Source organism: Oreochromis niloticus, linkage group LG7 (assembly GCF_001858045.2).
Source record: "Oreochromis niloticus isolate F11D_XX linkage group LG7, O_niloticus_UMD_NMBU, whole genome shotgun sequence".
Classification (NCBI taxonomy): Eukaryota; Metazoa; Chordata; class Actinopteri; order Cichliformes; family Cichlidae; genus Oreochromis; species Oreochromis niloticus.
Window position 1 is genome coordinate 12630098 of NC_031972.2, and position 21336 is coordinate 12651433.

General features: G+C 40.0%; 3 protein-coding genes across 8 annotated transcripts in view; 1 reads left to right on the plus strand and 2 right to left on the minus strand.

Annotated features, from left to right (window-relative positions):
- The window catches only part of ap3b1a (adaptor related protein complex 3 subunit beta 1a), a 59333-nt gene extending 57577 nt beyond the window's left edge, over positions 1 to 1756 (minus strand). For 2 of the 3 annotated variants that reach the window (XM_013277531.3, XM_019360674.2), the window contains exon 1: positions 1430 to 1567. Coding sequence is in view for 1 of the 3 variants with exons in the window: in XM_019360672.2 (XP_019216217.1) it covers positions 1430 to 1557 (128 nt within the window). In the remaining 2 variants the exon portion in view is untranslated. Of the gene's footprint in view, positions 1 to 1429 lie in introns of all 3 variants that reach the window. The other variant, XM_019360672.2, reaches the window with a different exon arrangement.
- A 656-nt stretch (positions 1757 to 2412) lies between these two features.
- On the plus strand, positions 2413 to 14541 carry LOC100711686 (secretory carrier-associated membrane protein 1). Of its 2 annotated transcripts, none has more exons than XM_005459703.4 (9): positions 2413 to 2662; positions 6064 to 6141; positions 7956 to 8063; positions 8689 to 8800; positions 9095 to 9223; positions 10546 to 10705; positions 10808 to 10909; positions 11600 to 11717; positions 11812 to 14541. In XM_005459703.4, exons 1-9 carry the CDS (start codon positions 2606 to 2608, stop codon positions 11959 to 11961), a joined length of 1014 nt encoding a protein of 337 aa, XP_005459760.1. In that variant the 5' UTR covers positions 2413 to 2605; the 3' UTR covers positions 11962 to 14541. The 2 variants fall into 2 exon arrangements, with proteins under 2 accessions (XP_005459760.1, XP_013132986.1); XM_013277532.3 differs by lacking the exon at positions 2413 to 2662 and adding an exon at positions 5364 to 5511.
- Positions 14542 to 19357: 4816 nt separating this feature from the next.
- lhfpl2a (LHFPL tetraspan subfamily member 2a) overlaps positions 19358 to 21336 on the minus strand; it is a 37541-nt gene continuing 35562 nt past the window's right edge. For 2 of the 3 annotated variants that reach the window (XM_025909050.1, XM_025909051.1), the window contains one exon: positions 20269 to 20525. In XM_025909050.1, the coding sequence (XP_025764835.1) occupies positions 20269 to 20525 (257 nt within the window). Of the gene's footprint in view, positions 20526 to 21336 lie in introns of all 3 variants that reach the window. The other variant, XM_013277546.3, reaches the window with a different exon arrangement.

Consider the following 21336-nt stretch of genomic DNA (forward strand, 5'->3'; position numbering starts at 1 on the left):
GCATTATGCAGCACAAAACTGATCCAACAGTTAAAGATCAACGATATAAGTAAAAGGCCATCTTATTTGTTGACGAGTCAACAGGCCCAGTATAGACTGATAACTGACATTTGGAAAACAATGGTTTTTAAAAAAGCAGTTAATACAGCAGTAAACTGAACTGTAGATCAAACATGGAAAGATTCTCATATGCTACAGTTTTATAAAGGTTGAGACAGAAAGAGGTAAAAAAAAAAAAAAAAAAAAAGTACAGACAAGAAATGCAGCAAACTTATCTTTCCAAGGCTTCCTTTACTTGCTTAGAGCTGAATAACAGCAGCTTTAATGAGCATTAAAAAAATGAAGTTTTCTACATTTTCTTTAAGCCTTTTGACCACTGTGTAATAGGGTCAGCACAATCCACCTGCAGCAACAGGACTACACGTGTGTCCCAGCGCTCGCTCATTTATAACCAGCACACACAGCAGATGTCATCCTAAAGTGCTTTAAACTCTAAAGTGGTAAAAAACCTTTGAAAGATTTGGAAGAGAACTCCAACGATCAGGTGTTCCACTATAACCACCCACTTGGCGACAGTGGGGAGGAGGGCGTCCCTTTTAACAGGGAAGTGTGTAGCATCCGCTTAAAAACGTGCAAGCACTTTATGCTGTTTCACAATAAATGACGGTATCTGAAGATTCTGTGATGAAGCCACTGCAGTTGATCTTTTATCAAGCTCTCCCTGTGCAGTGATTGCAATGACTAGAGCCTTACTGAACTAACCCAAACAATCACAAAGCCACACGCATTGAGCGGACAGAGATGAATACACAAAAGGGCCACCAAAATTCATAATCACAGTAAAATACAAAGTAATCAGGTGGAGATGGTAAAAAAAAAAATGATCGCAAAAATGACAAAACATGTGACAAAAATTGTACACTACAATATGAAAAACAACCACGAGATGGAAAAAATAACAGCAAAAAACAGGCAAGACAAGTACACCTTGAGCACACAGAGAGATGCAAAGCAACTGGACAAACCAACCAGAAAGTGGAAAGCTCAGTGACCACAAACCCAAAACACGTCCAAGCCACGTCTTCCCATTTTATCGCTCAACTTTGCTTACTGCAGAAGAGACAGGGGGCTGCTTCTATGTCTGCACCCAGGAACCATTTCCCCTCCCTGGGGAAAGTGCCTGTATTAAAATACACTACTACGGATCTGATTAAGTCCTGAAAAGTTATAACTCTGATACTGGGTACTACCATCAGCTATAAACCGCTAACCGTCATTTGCCACCATTGCCCTGCCTGTGGATGCTACTGGCCTCTTTTCAAGACTACGACACTGGAAATTAGCCATATGGAGTTCAACAAAAACAACCCAACTGTGCCATAAACCAACCACCGTGACGACAAAAGGAACACATGCTGGGCTAGCTTACTTTTTAAAGTCGGCGCTGAAAAGTCCGAAGGCAGCTCCGGTGCTCGAGGAGGTCGGGGTGCTCTCTTGACCCGCTTCCACCGCAGCCTCCGCTCCTCCTTGGTCGTTGTATGAGGCTCCCGTCGACATGCTAAGCTTTAAGACAAACGGCCGACACAGAAAACTTACTCGCCTTTTCTTACGAGCTATGAAATGTTCATAAAGTTGGTGATAATGTTAACTTAAGGTTGACGCTAAAGTTCCTGCAAAAGCGAACTTCTTTAATGTATCACCCAACTTTTTACACGCAGTAGCGGAAGTGTGAGTTGGACAAGTGAGCGTCACATGACAGGGATTCAGAGGCAGAGAGGTCATAGATCTATCGCAACTAGAAGAGACCCTCAAATTGAGTCTTTTCTCCGTTTCAAAGTTATTAAAAATGTAGTTCTCGCGTTTGTCACTTGTAGACTGGACTATACTATTGCAAATTCTTAACAATAAATTATTACAAAACCCATATGCTGCGGAAGCCGATAATTGTAAGTTAAAAAGACGGCCAAAAAAATAGATGTAGCCACAATGTTGAATAGCCAAAGCATCACGATAAAGTCCACAAGGTCAAAACAGCAACATTTTTGCCAAGACCAGGATATTTTCAGGAAAAGTGAGTTTACCTGAAGTTTGTGCTATTGTGTAATAAAATATGACAACTTTACGACAAAAAGCCTAAATGAGTGCGGGTATAAAAAAAAATAAATCAAACATTTTCCAAGTAGTAATATTATTTTTAAAAATAACTTTGGGATATTTTTAATTCTTTCGTTTTACTTAGATAAGTCGATGTACGACCTGACATTTAATCGGAGATAAAATGTCACAATTCTATGACAAAATGTAAAAATTAGTGCGAGTAAAGCGTTAAATTCTTTCTAAATAAAACATTATATTAAAAAACTAACTTTTTGGATTTTTTTTTCTTTTGACGTTTCCCTACTTCCGCCTTACGTCTCGTTATGTCACGTGTGTTCCGCTGCTGGTGACCAATCCTCCACCTGGACAGTCAACATTTGACTTCACCCCTTGTCTTTTCTATTACAATTTGTTCGAAACAGTTGGTCTTTTTTAACTGTGCGCCGACTTTGGTTATAAATATTAGCCTTAAGACACATTTAGCGGAATAAGTCGTCCTCTTTGGACAATGTCAGATTTCGACAGCAACCCTTTCGCGGACCCGGACTTCAGCAACCCGTTTCAGGTAACCTTAACAGGCTACGTTAGCCACTTTAACTTTAGCTGCTGTATCATTTTACATTAAGACTGGGTGGCTTTGCGTGGCTAGGAAAGACTGGCATAGGGTTGGTTTGAATAAACCTGCTCTGATAATGCGACTTTAAATTAGCTGTTGGCAAAACCCTCCCGTCCTCCGGTTGCTCGGTTTCAGTTGAACTGTCACTTAATGTTGCCGCACTCTGACTGGCAGAAGTGACATAACATTAAAAGATATGAGGCTAGGCTTCCAGGTGTTGGCGCTTATTCAAACTGAAGCAGGTTGGGTCGCTGGGTTCTGTTATAATTATCCCCCGACCCCTTTAAATTCCCACCTGTTTGACACATTTCCTCACATTTACGCCCTGGTTAAACAACTTATGCTCAGATGTTGCGTATGTTTTCTTTTATGTTTGACATTACGTTAGAGTGATTGACTTAATTTGCCAACCTGGAGACGATAATGTAAAAAACTGATCACCTGATCATGTAATGCTATGTAGGAACGTAAAAACAGAGAATAAAAAGAGAGACAAACATCCTTTCCCTTGCTTTTATTGTGCTGTCGGCTTTATTTAGGCGTCTGACTGAAGACGTCTTGTGTTTACGCTCACACAGTGTTGTGTCATAATGAGAGCATTCATGTGATCATGTGCTCCTTGGTATTTCAAGGCCTGTCCTCCTCCGCTCATATCAGGTGTACTCAACAAAACAATCAAGTTGTGCTCTTTTCTGAAATTTCTAACATTAATGGACCAAAAACATAAGACTATTTAATAATTAAAATAATCACGAGGTGCTTCCCTCAGTCTCATTATGACCACATTGATTGTTTTAACATTGATTGTTTGATTGGAGCATACCACGAATAAGCTAAAGGAGTGTTTGTTTGTTTATTTAACATCAACCAGCCAAACTGGGTTTATTTCTTGAGCAGTTGATTGAGAATCTAAACATTTAATGCTGCTTTTAGTATTTTCTATGAAATGCTTAAAAGAGAAAAAAAAATGGACTGTCATTTGGATCTCCAAAAGTTGATTCTGTTCTCCTGACGTCATTTAGAGTTTCTTGAAACCAGGAGTAACATCTTCAGTGTCCTTGTTATGTCCATCAAAAGCTTAAAATCATTTTTTTTTTTGTCATACACAACAAATAACATGAGCAAATCTTCATATTTGGAAACTAGAAGCCCTCAAATATCATTGCTCATTCAAAGAACATTATAAATTATGCTCGTTAAATGAGGATAATTTACAAAATGCACATTATGGTGTATTCTGTTTGATGTTAAACTAGTGATTGAACCCACGTATTTGTGGTAATCCTGTAAGTTATTTACAGTAAGCTTAATTTAAGATCAGTCTAAGAGTCAATATTGTGCACATCCACACACACACACACAACTGTGTTATGTTGCTGGTAAGAAGCAGGAAGTAAAATAGCAGTAATTGATAGATGACAACACCTTGTTGTGTTACAACAAACATAACAACAAAAAGAGAAGCCAAAGCCACAGTCGTCTAAGCTTTTTATACGGGTCGTCTCACTTGGTGTAGTTTGCTGTTAACTTCCTCTCAGTAGCCACCAGTACACTGCTGCTGATATTTAGCAGTATAAAACAGAGCAGTATACAGCTGAACTAAATAGATCAGCCTTTTGTCATAAATAACAGATCTAATTTTCTGAGTCAGAATCAGACTAATCCAGAATTAGACCTGTAGTTCTTTAACCTCAGACAGTATACTTGTTAATAGTGATATATCCGTGACTGCTCGGTTCTACACAGTACAAGGAAAGCGTGTGTGTTTTCGTTTTCGTTTTTTTTTTCTCAGAGAATACCACATTTAAAAAAAAGAAAATCTATTTTAGTTGGTTTAATTCATTGCACAGACTTAAAAGAACCCAGTGTTGATGGGAAGATGGTACAGGCTGACCACACAGACGCAAAGAGAGTGAATAATTAATTGGGTTCATTAACATACTAACACAAGTGCTGAAGCCCTGCTGTCCTCCCACTTCTCTGTCATGCATTGGCTCTGGCTGCCTTGCCTCAGGATAATGAGAGCTTTTTCCCTTCTCTGAGCTATGATCAATAGTTCATGAAATCATATGGTGACATGTGGTTCCAGGGTACTCGTTGGCTCCTTTCCTACTAAGCTTCATCACTCGCAGTCATGCGTCAGATTGTTGAGGCTGTTTTGGCCTATTTCTCTGGATGTAGGCTCAGACATTAGGCTCTATGTTAGCGAATAAAAAACTTTGTAAGGCAGCTAAGAGCTCACTTCGTAAGGTTTGTAGCTTAATCAAATGTGAAATGAGTAGAAACCATAGAGAGTTGAAGTCTTAGATATATCGTCGTCAGGTGGTTGAACAGTGCACCTTTTTTGCTTCCTGCACTTAAATCAAAATCATGGTGAACACATGTTTGCTGATTCTTCTTGTGGTTTTTTTTGTGGGGGGGGGGGGGGGGGGGGGGGGGGTTGGGTTTTTTTTTTTTTGGTTTTTTAAAGGTTCTGGGGCAGGAACTCCAGAGCTGGAGGTTTCAAAATGAATACTTTGGTGAATCTGCAGTATGTGTTTGTCCAGCCACGCACTAGTGCAGTGTTAAATTTTAAACACGACAGGCCCTGAAATATTTATGCTCCTGGTCTGGTGACAAGGTGTGTGTGTGCTTTTTGTGTGTGTGTGGCGCAGTAGAAATTTTGTAGAAATTTAAGAGTCAGAGAGACGAAGAGGACTGCACTGCGACGGGATAAGGACAGCACTTCGGACTATACGGATTAGTTGTTAATCTTGAGCAACAATTTGAAATTCGTGCGTGACTGACAGCAGCTGATGGTGAGCTTATTATCAAAAGAAATGTGTGACAGTGTAGCTTAGCTGACACCGACAGTAAAAAGGAGTTTTGCATGAAAATGGAGGTAGAATATAAAGTAGTGGCTTGCTTTATTTTGAAAGTAGTTTTGATATGTCAGTCTGGCAAATTAGGACTGTACTTAAAAGAAGCATGGAGTGCTTTAGCAGTTTAGGAGCACGAAGCATAACCAAAGTATGTCTTTTTATTTCAGTCTTTGGCTGCCAAAGCAGCTCAAGAAACTCGTGGTCTTGGCTATTTATAACGACGTTCCCGTGAAAATTATTGGAATCATCTTGTCTTTGCCAGTATTGAATTATAGGCCTGTTGCATTTTGAATACAGAGAGCTTTGGCCTGGATCTCAGCAGAATAATGGAGGGTTTTACTCTGTAGAGATTTCTTCTGCTATCCCTGGTTGAAACACAAAGACAAGACAGATCAAACAAAGTGTATTGCTTTATAGTATTACTCCATTACATTTATCTCATTTAAAGCATTCGCTTTGAATCCTTTTTTCTTCCTTTTTTTTTTTTAGGATCCATCAGTGACACAAGTGAGACAGACGTCTCCTCCAGGTTTGGAGGAGTACAATCCCTTTGCAGATGCCAAATCGGTGAGTACTTGGATATTTCATTTAGTAGCAGTGAGGTTAAAGAGCAGGTAGGTCCACCAGAATTACTCAGTAGGTATTTGAGTCTAAAGTTTTACTTATTTTTCCAGCTTTGTTATACATCATGTGAAAATTACATTCCTTCAAAATTATATTATAATATATATAACAGAATAAAAGACTAATAAATCCCACATCTGGTCGCCAAGGCAGACAAGTGTCACAACAAAGAGTTGTGATTTATCTGTAAAATGCCAAACTCTTCAGTCAGAGAAGAGCAGCTGATCATTATTCAGTCTCAGTTTATGGTTGAATTTTGGGTTGTTGTGGGTTTTTTTTTTTTGTTTTTTTTTTTGTTTTTTTGTTGTTTTTTTTTAATAAAATATTTCATCATATTAATAGATCCCAAGCTAATAATGGAATATACAATTACAGTTTTGTATAGTTCAGACATGTATTCTGTGTGCTTAGCTATGTTATTGGTCGTGGGTACAGACCAGGCAAACCGGATCTCTCTTTGTTGCCGATGTCACTGCCCTGTTGTTTCAGCTAGACATGGCCTTATCTAACACCTTATCTAAATGCCGTGAAATATCAGCATTGGTTCGACTCTGAGCCTCTTCCCAATGACTAATCTCACCCTGTCTCTAGCGATGAGTCCAGAAATCCTTCGTAAGAAGTTTTTTGTTTTTGTTTTTTTCTCTTGTCTGTGGTTGTAATCTTGTTATTTGAGTCGCTGCCCACAGTCTGTATATATAGGCAACTGCTAGAACATAAAGTGATCAATGGTTCACATGCTTAGCTCCTAAAGCCACCAAGACATGTGTCCTGAAAGCTTCCTCTCTAAGAATTTCCAACTTATTGAGGTGGAGGGGTTTGACTTGCCCCTGGTAGGGTCTCCAGTAGCAAAGTATTCAAAAGATGGCGATGGGTAAGAAAGTTGGGATCTCTGTTATCCTCCCCAGGAGAGGAATACTAGGAATCCTTCAGACCTTGGGTTAGGGTCCATTGGCAAGACCCTGATTATTAAGCCTTTACCCGTGCAGCCCAACAAGCTCAGCCATTCTTCGATAGCTTCACCGCCTACAGGAGGAGCCACCGTTATTTTGTGCTTTCTAACTGCACGTATCTTAGCACATACACACATGCAGTTACATAAGACTAAATCCTAACATTGAGCAGTGGTTCCCACCTTGGAATTCACGATCCCTTTCAGCAGTCGCAAGATATGTGACTGTGTCAGTGTGATCATTTTCAGCCATCTAAATGTTATTTGAATGAATCCATTTGAGAAGCAACTTTATCAGTGACAAAGGGCTGTAAGAAGACAGTTTCAAATAAAAAGTTTGGAAGCCAAGAGACTGAAGTATTGTGGTCAGTTTAGCTTTTTGAAGCTTTGAGAAGAAATGGCCTTAAAAAGATCTTGTTATAGGGCTGCAAAAGGTTGGGCACTAGATCTTTGAGCATGGATCTTGTATCACTGCTTAGCTTGGCTCAAACATTTTTGTTTCTCTTAAGAGCTTACACAGGCTTCTCTTTCTCTCTACAGTACAACCTCATCAATTTCACAAATTTGTATTGTACTTTTTTTTTCATACATGTGCTCTTCACAGTTTGTTGCTTTCATTTTGTTTGTTTTTTACTGTGCATCTTTATCAATGGTCTAATAAGATGTGAGATTTAGTTGTACCATATTTGACATTTTCTTTGGCTTGTGTTTTGAGTATTGCAATACAAACGTCTGATTAACTGTGAGGTCACATCATTATCAGTTATAGGGATCGTGTAGTTTTGCTCTAACCTTATGTACTTTGTAGACACCTGCAAGTACGGCCCCCAAGACTACGGGCCCTGCCGTCAGCACTCAGCCAGCCATCATGAAACCCACAGAGGAGCCCCCAGCCTACTCACAAGCTCAACCACAGGTATATGTGTTGATGGTATACAGCCAAATAACAGCAGTTATTTCAGTAGAACCTTTGGCTATGCTTACAGCTGCTGCTGTAGTTTCTGCCACTTTCTTTTCAGATTATACAAAGGCATTCTTATTTTTACACAAAAAAATGCTGATTGAGTTACCAAAGCTATTGGAACTGAGATGAGAGCGTTACGTGTCACCATGAGTAAGCAGACTGTGCTGCATCTATTGTTTTAGTCCAGCAACACCAGCAGAGACTGAGAGAAAATGTATTAACACCACGGCTGATTTCACACTGAGTTTGTGGACAGAAAAGTGGCTCTGCGGGAGACCGCCTCTATCTGTGACTGGCCTTTGTAGCAGAAGCAGACAGAGTCAGAGGGAAATCATGGTTGGTGGAGGAAATAACTTGAGATTGAGCATCTCGTTTGTGAAGCAGACTCTGGGGAATGTGTTGTTATGATGTCTGTTCTCCTGCTGGTGCGGTCTCTGCAGAGAATTGGATTTATTCCAAAAGTAGAAACAGAACATTTGTAGTGAGCAGGGAGGGGAAAAGTAATTGGCCAAACAGTCTGTGTACTTTTTCCAATGTGTTGACATTTGTTTGTGTGCGTGTTTGTGTGTGTTTGCAGGAGCAGTCGCAGGCAGCTGCTGAGCTGCTAAGGAGACAGGAAGAGCTGGAAAAGAAGGCTGCAGAGCTAGACCGCCGGGAGCGAGAGATGCAGTCAATCAACGTATCAGGGGGTCAGTATGTCATCACAACACAGATCAGTGCTGTCATAGCAAAGCATTACAGATAATGATGATGCTTGTAAATGCACAGAATGGCTCATTATATATGCCGAGCAATGACTCCACGTTAATTTAAATGTTACTTATCATGCACACAAAAAAACAAGCGGTAATCAGTATTTGCACTCAGTAACTGCTAACTGTCATCTGACAGAAGAGCAGCACGTAAAACCTGAGCAACACTTTCTAAAAGATGTTGAAGTAACTCACAAGCTTGACTTTGATTTTTTTTTCCTGCTATTGTAGGCAGGAAAAACAACTGGCCTCCTCTCCCAGAGAGGTTTCCTGTGGCTCCGTGTTTCTACCACGATATTACTGTTGACATTCCTGTAGAGTTTCAGAAGACAGTCAAAATCATGTACTACCTCTGGATGTGTAAGTAAACGTTTTTCTTTATGTTGACCCCTTCAGAAACTTAAGAAATTTGCTGTCTTGTACCAAGTCTGGAGTTTTTCATCCTCTGGATTTCAGAGCTAGGCTATAAGTAGTGCATCACCTGTGGCCTACTTGTACTTAGGGGGACGGCCACTGCAGCTCAGATTACTCATGCTCTTTAGTTCCTTTTTTTGTGCAAAATGACAAAAGAGGGTGTGTATATCCATTTACAACTAAAGAAAGGAGTCGAAATGACTCATAGATGTATGTAAAATTTCATAGTGAGTAAGATTTATAAAAGAGCTGCCTGCTAATGTACTGCTGTACAAATCTGACAAAATGATTGCATCTGCATTTTTATTCCTGCTTGCATACATAGTTTTATGCACGTTGCCCACAAACTGTATCTAAAAGATGGACACTGTGACATCACCCATTGATTCTGCACTTACCAATGAAGTGACCATGTTTGCATGAAACATTTGTGCTAAATTATCAGCTAATACTAGCAAGCTTTTTCAGCAAACTGCATTCTAAACTACGTTCATACGTGCAAACACATAGACACACATCTGATGAAATAATGAAATTGTTAATGAGCTGATAATCTGCTGTTTCAGATGACTTCTTTAAAGTAGTCCTGAGTAGTTTAATCCACCAACTCCCTGAGTCAAAACCTCACGGCTCCTGATGGTGAAAAATACTGTCTGTGGGTGTATGTGGGAGGGGGGGCGGGGAGGGGGGTCAAGACTTAACAAATGCACGTGCCACAGTCTTGCAACTTGAAGAAGCAGCTTGGTTATATGATTTACTATAAGGCTGGTTTACAGAATTCAGTCGTTTTTACTAATTAGTACAAAGACTTTGGTTTTTGAATCAACAGGCTGTATCTTTTTCAAGCTCAGGTGAAGGGTCTCGGTACCACTGGTATGTCAGCTAGTGGGCTATTGTCATATTTCACACTGTGCTGTAAAATCCCTGCAGTCAAACTGACTCAGTGAATGTGTAATACCTTTAACTTTGCAGACACTGTTAGGCCCCAAATGGTAATGAATTATTAACTGTGTGTGTGCGTGTGTGTGTGTACGTGTGTTGTTTCCAGTCCTGCACTGTGTTACATGTTTAAATATTAAGTTTCAGTGTTTCCTTCTCTTCCATCCAAGGCTTGATTTGGTAGGACATTGGACACTTCAGCCTATTTTCCATGTTTTGGCATGTACACTTAAACAGCAGGGCTGGCACACTGTCCCACTTAAGCCGAAGTCTCCCTCCACATATTTACTGTATTTTTTTTCTCTCTCTCTCTTCCTCCTGACCTTCAGTGCACACTGGGACTCTGTTTGCAAACCTGATCGCCTGCCTCTCCTGGTTTGCTGTGGATGGAAACCGAGGTGTGGACTTTGGCTTGGCGATCCTCTGGCTTCTGCTTTTCACACCGTGTTCTTTTGTCTGTTGGTACAGACCGATTTATGCTGCATTCAGGTAAACGACATGATCCAAAATTCTGATAACAAGTACAACAATCAGGATGACCCTCCTGTGCCCACTGTGCTCTTCATATCCTCCACTTTCATCTTTCTACAGGAGCGACAGCTCATTCAGGTTCTTTATTTTCTTCTTCGTTTACGTCTGTCAGATTGGCATCTATGTCATCCAGTCTATTGGCATCGCTAGCTGGGGAGCCAGGTAAGATAACATGACTTAAAATAAATTTCCATATCACTGTATTTGTATGAAATTTTTAGGTTAGACAGATGTTACAAAGACACATCTGGGGTTACTTAGTGAGGTTGGCTTTGCATTTAGTCTAGACTATGGTCTTCATTTTATACTGAGAAAAAAATCTGTACTCCATATATCGTAGATCTCATGAACTGATTAGTTAATGTGATGATGTTTAAGACCAAGTCTGAAGTATTTCTATATTTGTGTTAATTAGATATTGAACTTCTTGTCATTTTCTTTTTAATAAAGTGAACAGGTAATTTTTTTTCCTGCATTTTCTTGCATTTTTATTTTTTTTTTATGAGAATACACATTTAGTCTAGTGAGTATTTACAGTGAACAGCCACAGCATTAATGCCACATGGATAATTCTGTCTAGGTCAGTGTCTATGATGGCACATCCTTTGGTCCTAGGTAGTGTGGAGGACAGGTCTTTGCTTTACCCCCTGTAGTTTTAGTGCTGTGAGTGTGTGATGGAAGGCAGCCGGATGGTGTAAACTACAGCAGTCCTGTTCATTTCATGTCACTGTTCAGTGCGACTTTATGGCTCAGTTATTAATTTTAAACAGGTAGTTATCTCAGAGGATTGAGATGGTAGTGAGACTGGTTAGTTGTCACGTTGTTGTTGTGTGATGATTTTCTCATCCCTAGCGGGTGGATCTCAGCTTTGACTGGCCTGAATAAAAGCATCCCAGTGGGCCTTATAATGATCCTCGTTGCTGCTCTCTTTACCACGCTGGCTGTCCTGTCTCTCATCATGTTCAAAAAGGTATATGCACAGTCAGCCTATAAGATATCTGAGTGATGTCTGTTACTCTTCAGGCCCTAATTTTGCCCTCGTCCCCCTTTCCTTCTCCCCTCAGGTCCACGGGATGTACCGTACCACCGGTGCCAGCTTTGAGAAGGCACAGCAGGAATTTGCCACGGGCGTCATGTCTAACAAAACGGTACAAACGGCTGCTGCTAATGCTGCTTCCAGGGCTGCACAAGGAGCCTTCAAGGAGCAGGTCTGAAGCAGAGAGCTCGCTCATCTGACCCTCAGCTCCCCTCCTCTGTACCCAGCTTCCACTTATAACTGCCTTGTTTGAACAAGTTAACAGCCCCCCTCCCCATTTTTCTGACACTACTGAAGGGGTTTTTGTGGGGGCGCTACAGCTGAACATCCACTCATCTACAATCTGTAGCCTCTCAACCTTCAAACAGGCTCTCTTGTCCCAGTCTGCCTGCTCCTGCAACATCGTGCACTCTAGGAGTCCTTTAACCAGAGTGCTCAACTTTATTGTCTCTGTGTGGATTTCTGGGTTTGTGTGGATGTATGGCCAATTAAATGAAGGTTTGTGTGCCTTTTTTAAATGTTGTTGCTGTCCTCGAGGCCTGCTCGTCTTCTGCAGGCAGATTCTAATGTAGCTGAACTGACTGTCTGAAGTTACCTGGGCATTTCCCACCAAGAACAGACGCTTGCTTTCTGTGTGTTTATCAACCTAATCACCACTTTCTGTTTCTGAATTTATTTATTTATTTATCCGGAAAAAAGAAGTTATCTTTGAGTTAAAGCAGCATTATTTGATCTGTTTCGGTGCTTTCTTCTTTCATAAGTGCATGGCTTAACACTGCTGACCCCCACTGGAGTAACTTTATACTGCTGAAGATGAATGCTGTGCATTCCACTCCGCTGCTTTGCTTTCTACTGTCTTTGCTCGACTTAGAATTGGGTATGTAAAAAGTATGTAGCCTGAAATTCCTTAAAGTGATATCTCATCTGAAATCTTACCTACCCAAGTATCAACACTCACCGGTGGAGACTGTAGAGTAACAGAAGGAAGATATTTCTGTCATTAATGAAATATTACAATTAGAATGAAGCAAGAAATGAAAAAATTAAACCTTCAATTTTAGGCAAACGGCAACTTCCGGGGCCGAAACACACCGAAGTGCCAAAAACTGCAGCTCCAAAAGCGAGTCAGTCCCCATAGATTCCCAATGTAAAATCTCCAGGTGTAGCCATTAGATTAACGTGTTTGTAGCTTTAAAGAAGAAACGGGTTGAGCCTCGACAACTTTACTTGCTTGCTAACATCAGCCACTCCACCCTTTCATCCAAATATGGTCACTTCTGGCTCCACAAATCCGGCTTTGGCGCTGTGGAAGTGCTAACAATCAAGTTTCAAAACTCAGAGTTCACAAAGCAGTGGGCAACATCACAGTGGCTACGCCATCGTTTATAGTCGGCGTTGTTAGTACAGGGATGTACAGAAGTAGATTGTGCTCACAGATTGATGGCACTGTTTTGCCATCTAAGCAGACAACAGTTGTCATTCAGCAAAAGCTACAATCCACAAGTAGTGTCTGATATTAGAGTATCACTTTATGGTAATTGTCAAGTATTTATTTGACTGAAATCCTCTGCTTCTATCGATCTGCATATCTCAGCAAGTCGCATTTTAAATCTGGACTTGGGGTTCTTTCTCGGACGTTGGCAGTCGGTACAGATACTTCTAACAGTGCCCTCAGGCCTTCCTGCTCAGTAGTCTAGATGCTTAACTTGCTTTTTTAAATTGCATTAGCTGAGTCAGCTTGGTTTTCACCTGAAGCCTACCATTTTGTGTCCTTTCCTAAAGAGAGCCACTACTCTGTACATACAGGTGCACGATTTATCAGCAAGGAAAGTGTAACTCTTCTCTAGTTTCCCTTCAGTGCTGGAGATTTACCTCAGCTTTACTCAGGATGCTCTCCACTTGCATGATGAGGTTAAATATTATACAAGATTGTACAAAATTTGACAGGCCTCTGGTTTTAAGTATGTCTTGTAAATCAGTATCAGTATGTTGTAATCACAATAAAAATGACTTAAATTTGACAAAAGGGGCCAGTACCTCAATGTTGTGTTCTGACACTTGCGTATTCTTAATTTTATGGAAGTCCAGCAAAACTACAACCACATCTGTTCTTTTACTCTCTCAGTTTTGTGATCAGATTTAACGTTACAATTCCACCTGCTAAAATGTCTTTGAATCTGTCTTTCTATGTGTTATTCAAGCTGCAAAGCACTTTCCTTGTTTTTGCAGTGTGTGTGTAGATGGAGGGAGTTGGGCCTTTAAATTCTAATCTGTGTGCAGGACAGTCTGGCTGTGGGTTCCTTCTTGCCTTTTCTGTATTTCTTTAAGTTTTTTTTTTCTCCCTACACACTGGCTTAATATGGGCCAGTACAGTTAAGAAGCATCAGGCTGAATTACACCTCCAGTTTTTGCTGTTAGTTTTAACATAAACATGAAGCTGCAATGCAATGTGAACTGTGCATTGTACTGTAGACCGACTGTGGCTTCAAGCTGTGCTTTAGAGTCATGATTTGTGGTAGAGAAACAATGAAAATTAAAATGCTGATCCGCATCTCTTAAATTATATATATTAATATATATTGATGTTTTTGAGATGAAATATGAAGGGATGTGTGTATGTTTTGTATGGTTTACAAATGGTAGACTATTCGCTCTAAATGTTTGTGCAATTTTAAGAAGGTTTCACCTACAATCGCATGACCAGTAGTTTGAGTTTTGTATATTTATTGTATTAACACTGAATAAAATTCTTCTTCTATATGTGTTTCATGGCTTCTTTGTATGAAATTATGCTCATATTTGCATTGCAGAGAACAACTTTAAAAAGTATCTATTATACTTATCTTCTGTGTCACACACAAGCATATAGATGTAAATTTAAGTATTTCCATGCTGTTAAACAGAGCAATGAATTCTTTTTTTTTTCTACAGCCTTTCCAAATATCCTAAATTTATTTTGGATCTTTATATTGCCTCCTTATATTGTCTCCTCAATCCCAGTCCATTCTTTGGTAATTCTCTCAAGCTGCTCCAGATTTAATGGTCTTCTGGAGGTAGTTGCTCACCAGGACCAACGTATGTTTGGGTTTGTTACTGTGTTGGAAGACACAGATCGGTTCTCTTTCAGAATCTTCACATACCTTTCTTTCTTCATGATTCCTTCCACCCTGATCAGGTTCCCAGTTCAAGGAACACTGAAGCATCCCGACAGATGACACTCCACCGACCACCGTGTTTCACTGTGATGATGGTATCCTTGGGTTCTACACCTCTCCATTGTTTCTTCTTCAGAAGTAGAGCGTTTCTTGGTCTGTAAGCTCACAGTTCATTACTGTGCAGGGTTTAAGTGACTATCTTTTTTGAGGCTGTCATTACCAACTTGGCTAAGCCATTCGCTCGTGTCCAAGCAGTTGTTCTGGGGTCTTTAGACACATCTCTCATGAGTTTTCTTTCCCGAGTCTTTCAAATCTTTGGCTTCCTACTTCTGCCAGACTTGTTCTGCGCTGTGTGACTCTTTCTTGATTCTTGATGATACTTCTTCCTTCAGTTCTTGACACTTTGAAATGCTGTGATAGCTTTGTACATCCATCTCTTGCTTTGTGAGCATCAACAATTCTTTTTCTCTAAACTGAAGTCTAAAGTGATTTCTTTTGTTTTTGGCATGATGAAAAGTGACAAGTTTTTATACTGTGTGTAAATTGGAAGATAACCCTCAGTTTTAACTTGGTTTTACCAGCTTTGAGCATTGCAAAGTTAAAATTCATCATTGCACAGCAGTGGTCTGTGCTGTGGCTCAATAAAAGGGCCATTTCTCAGGAGGCTAATAATATTGACCCTAGTAATTTAATTCTCTTAGTCAGTTCTGTTAATTTATGATTTGTAATTAAAACTAATTTAGAAAAGTTATGTTGAAAATCCTTTGCACTGTTAAAAAAAGCCCCCCCCCCCAAAAAAGTATATCTTAATATATTAAGCATGACCAAATTTTCAAATAATGAGTATTAACTACTGGCTAAAAGTATTAGCTGTGAGCTGAAAGCACCAAACTTCCCTAAAAACTTTGCATGATGTCATTAAGTACATGGTCAACTGAAGCACAGCATGAGCACTGGCTGTGAGTACAGAATCCCCACCCACCTGCAAACCTTTTGTTACTGAGAGGGAACCAAAGAGAAGAGAATGATGCCATAAAAGGAGAGGAGGTATGGTGACCAGGTGCTGGGTTATTAGTATTCCTGAGTGGGACTTTTAGTGAATGGTTTATCCTGCAGGTTAACATTTCACCATCTTGCTGCTTATGCTGAACCACAAATACGCAGATTGTGGATTATAAATGAAGCCTTCCAAAAATTTAATATTTTTTCCTGTTTTTGTCAGCTGTTTGTGAATTTTACAAAAAACAAAAATCTATCTCACAAAGAGACAAGTGATGGATTCATCCCCACTGAAATCCACTCCAGCTAACAACAGTTTTAAATGTTTTTTGGATTAAAAAAAAACCCCCATTGCATTAAAGTTGCACAAAAGCTCGGTATAAGTTTTAACCCTCAGTCAAGCAAAACTACTTCAGTAGAGTCCAAGAATAAGACTTGAAGCTGGAAACGATCAGGGGAAAAATGAGCTTGCACTATCTGCCGAAAACCAGATGGGGTCAGTATTTATCAAAGGATGTAAAGATCAGAGTCACCTCAGAGTAAATATGGCTAGAGTGACTTCCAGCCAACAGCGTCAGATTTTGTTTTACAAGAAGATGAGTTAATTTAAGAGGTACAAACTGTAGGCAGAAGAAAGGGGCCACATCTGAGAAAGACTTTAAGATTATCAATAAAATAACAACACTCAGTGTAGTACTAAATATGAAGAGGCTAAAGGAACACTGTTTCACCGTGTTTAACAATTTAGGATTATTAAAACATTTTGGACAGAGATCAGAGTTTCAACTTTTTAAATGCTGAAAATCTAATAGCATGTTTTGTGAAAATAAAAAGGAAACTCACATATCAAAAGTGAAACACCGGGGAAGACAAATCATTTCAAATGTTTTACTAGAATGAACAACATATACTGAAAGATGCGCAGAAATATGTCTCCTAAACAAAGACATTTGAAACAGTTCTGACCTTTATAAAAGAATTGGACCCAACAGAGAGTGAGTCAGAATAATTGTTTGGTTTTTGTGTGTACGTGGCTCATCTGTGAGTCCTTAAATGTTTGCTGGAAACCAATTCATTGTTATGTGATTGAAAAAATAAGTCCCCTCGCTCACTGTAAAAATGTAAGTAACATTTGCGCCTCTGTTTCAGCTTCACTAAAGACTGAGATGCTAATTCGCACTGACATAGGTCTGACTGACAGCTAGCTGCTCAAGTGGCCGCTTCATTAGACCACATGGTAACGACTCAGTGCATATAGGCATGTAGACCTGGTTAAGATGACCTGCTGTGTGCCACAGCCTACCTGAATATTGTTGCTGACCACTATAATTAAAAAATATACCCACCAGTCTTTTAATTCTTATAGATGATGATTTTAAACAACAATTTTCAAAGAAAAACTAGCTGAAATCATCTCCATCCATTCCCTTGAATGCTTTTATGAAGTTGAAGATGTCCTCCAACATCAGCGACAAGTTGCTGAGTCTGAAACGGATCTATGTGAAATAAAGCAGGGCGACACTCTTGCAAAGGAGGAAACTTTTAGCAGACCTTCACTGCCAACAGGAAGGGGCACAGAGGAGGAATAACAGCCATTCTTTAATGCATTTGAAACATTTTCTAGGAGTGTGTGAAAACCCAGTGTGCTGTTGGCTGCTCTGTCCATGCTGTCACATGGGCTTCCTCTGACTGTCAGCTGCCCCTGGATGATTTCAGTTGCGATATTACTTCCAAAAAATTAAAACAATGAGCAGAACGTGACTAATTAGCTTCTTGGAGCTGAGTAAAGCAGCAGTGAGGGAGGTTTCTCATTACAAAGCACCCTTGTTAACATTACATATAGGGACAGGAACAATTATCGATATAAAAACAGTTTTTTGTGTGTGTTAAGGTAAAATCTGACATCAGTCCAGGCTTTTTCAGTTTTAAATTTGAACCAGATTCTCAGACAATCATGTGTAAGTCCCTCGCTAACATGAGTTATCAACATGTGAGACTGAAATTTTCCTCTTCCTGGTTTGAAAGGAAACAAAGCTCACAAGTTCTGGCTCTTTTCTTTAAGTTTTTTTCCCCAACTCGAAAGGAAAATGAGAAGCAAAAAAGTAAAAGCCTGTGGCAGCAAAGCAGGCCTGACTTTCTGCTGCGCTCTTCAGATTGCACTATTTGTCATGTGCCTAATCTGGAAGTCATCAAGCACTGTATTTAGTTTGAGCTAAGTCTGAAGTGGAGGAAGGGAGCCACAGGGTTGAGCTAGAAGCTTCTCTGTAGTCCACATGGAGGCCGGGACATCAGTGGGAGGAACTGCAAATACACTCAGGTTGAGTGCAAGTATTGGCATTCAGTGCTGGGGGAGGAAAAGGGCCAAACAGATGCTAGAGGTGAGAAATGTGTTGTTGTCCATTTAGCAGCTGAAAAAAAGGCTGTTATATCCTTTACTTAAATGAAAGCGCTAAAAGAGAATAAAAACAAAAAATTAGGTAAAAGAATTATGAATGACTCAAAGTATAACAACTTTTTAGCTTGTTGGACTGGATACTTAGCATTCTGCGACTGAAGATGCTTAAAGTGGAGCTAGTTTTGCTAATGTACAATTATTTTACTTAAACTGTTTCCTATGTAAGTGTCACATTACAGGAACAGTTCAGACCTCTTGAACAGTTCTTTTCAAAATTTTAAAACAGTTAAATTGTATTAAGGTTCAACGTTTTTGCATTAAGCACACGGTAAGTACAGACTAGGTCGCTAACTGTATGCTAGTAGTCACTTTTGCTAAATCAGGTCATTGAATTGGGCCTTTTGAACATGTTTTTTGTGTGTTTTACCTTTAGGAGCATTTTAATGCACTCGTCTCACAAATAACATGGCTTGCTGTGGATTAGTTTGCTCTAAAAACTTGTTCAAGAAATCTTGTTGATAAACAAGCTTGCTAAAGGTGGCAACATTCATCCTTTACATACAGTCTATAGTCTTACAAAATTAAGTTGTTAAAAAAATACCCAATATACCATATATTACCATTTTTAGAGACAATATTACTTTATACATGATAATGAATCCTAGACGCTAATCGAACTGGTTTATTATTTAACTGTATAAAATATATTGTTTTCTTCTGCAGTTCAGTAGATCAGAGTTCTAAAGAACATGTATTTCAAAGCTATACTTCACTAAATGTACTTAGTTACATTACACCACTGAAAATGAGGTACACACATGGAGAGCTGAGTTCTGCATCAGTGGAAAAACTGATCACCCACTGGCTGGAAAACACACCCACCCCCACCTCAAGGGCCAAACCGAGGTCTCAAGCTGGCTGCTCCACTTGCTGGGCCTCCTCCTTCCCCCTTCCCCACAGCAAGGCTCTCCCTGGATAAGAACTGAAACCAAACTTCTTTTTTTTCCTCTCCTTCTTTTTATTTGTTTGGCAGAAACAAATGGGAATAGATAGGACACTCTGTATGACTCGACACACTCCCTGAACCAGACGTTACTTAACAACAGCAATACTTCATTTATTTATGTGTCCTCATCATTCAGTCCATGTGCACAGATTACAGGATGTCTGCTGAGGAGGACCAGACACTTCACAGGCCACTGGTTAGGATTAAGCTCACTTCATGTTAGGATTTGACAAACAAAATGCACCGAGGAGCCTCCTTTTGCTTGTCCTTGTGCAGTCCGTGTGAAGAATCGTTTCCACCGATACATTTCAAGGGTCTACAAACACATTAATTAATAAAATATTACATTCTGTAAGCTCTAAAGAACATCCACTCTGAGCTAAAGGCCATTTATTTTTATGAGCAGTTTATTCTGACTGACTAGTGGTTCCCTTGTTGACAGTTAACAGATCCAGGTTTATTTTTTTAAAGTTTTTTTTCATAGTTTTTTTTTTTTTTTTAAGGCAAGAGTGACATCATCAGCCCAGCCTGGATCAAGCTGACCATCATTCTGCGATCATAACTATGTACAAAATATATATAATCACGCTTATTTACAGAACATGTGGTAACAGACAATGCCTCGCAGGGCATCCACATGCTTAAAATGAATACAATAACAGACACAGCACCTCTAGTGGCAGAAAGACAAAGACAGACACTTAGAAAAAAAACCAAACAAACTTGGCACTTATAAGTTTCTCCCACTTCAAACAGAAAACTGAGACAAAATAAGAGTCAGTATTAGTGGTAAACAATGAATGGGCCCTCAATTTCACAGGCCAGCTTTTTTATTTCTGAATAGGCAGAAGAGGGCCAGATGATAAGTGGCACATCTCTGCCTCATCCTTCTTCTCTCCCCCCACCTGCGCAATAAGTGTTATCTGAGCTTCACAGGAGGCAGATCAGGCTCTTGCCCTCCTCGATCTCCTCCTGAACCTTATCGCTGGAGGTGGCGATCTCAGCCTGAGCAGAGAAGACAGCGCAGACGAAGGTGAGCACAGTGCCACCCATGGCGGTGTAAAAGGCCCAGCCCATAGAGCAGAGACCAGCGCGGTACGGCGCCGCATCTGGTCCGCAGTACAGCTGGACCTTGTCTGAACCCCAGCCAGCAGGGTACAGCATCAGACCTAGGATCAGGAACAGACCTGCAAGAAGGGAAACAGATAAAAGACATAAGTCAAGTGTTTGTAATGAAATCCAGCATACGTAGCAGCCCAGTGCTTATTACACCTTGAAATACGGTGCGCTTCAACAGCAGAAGAGCTTTTAACTCAAAGCAGACTTTCACCAGCTTTTTAATTTTAATCCTGCACACTACAGATGGAAATCCCAAATTTCCTAAGATAAGCAGTAACGTCATGATGTACGTCAGTAAGTGAACACATCATATCAACAGCTTAGGATTCATTTCAGAGACAGACTAGCTTTCACAGCATGCTTGTATCAACGATTCTTTGAGCAAACACACACAAGGATGCAGTTATTTATGGATAAGCACGCAGGCAACACAACAGAGAAGGAATAGCAGTTAGCCTGCACAACACTCTATGACAGTGGTGTCAAGAAAGATGAGTTTTCTTTACAAAGAAAGGCTGCTCTTATTACCCAAAACACAGCGTCAGCACAGCTCCTTATCTTGGCCAACATTCAGGCCTCTTGCTCAGATGACTTTTACAATATAGAACAGCTGCAATCTTAAAAATGTCTACACACATAAATAAAGAGGAAAAAAAGGCATCAGAAATACTTCTGTGCCAGCTGAACTTTATCCACGAGAAGCAGCTGAACGCACATGGAAAATCTAGCGAGTGGCTTTTGAGTGAAGCGTTGTTTTCAATGTGAACAATTAACCTAGGAGCGCCACGTCATCTCGTCTGCATGTTTATAAATCCGTGCACATGTATAAACAGTTTCATAACACATTGTCAGTATTTGTCCGTGATTCTAATCACATAT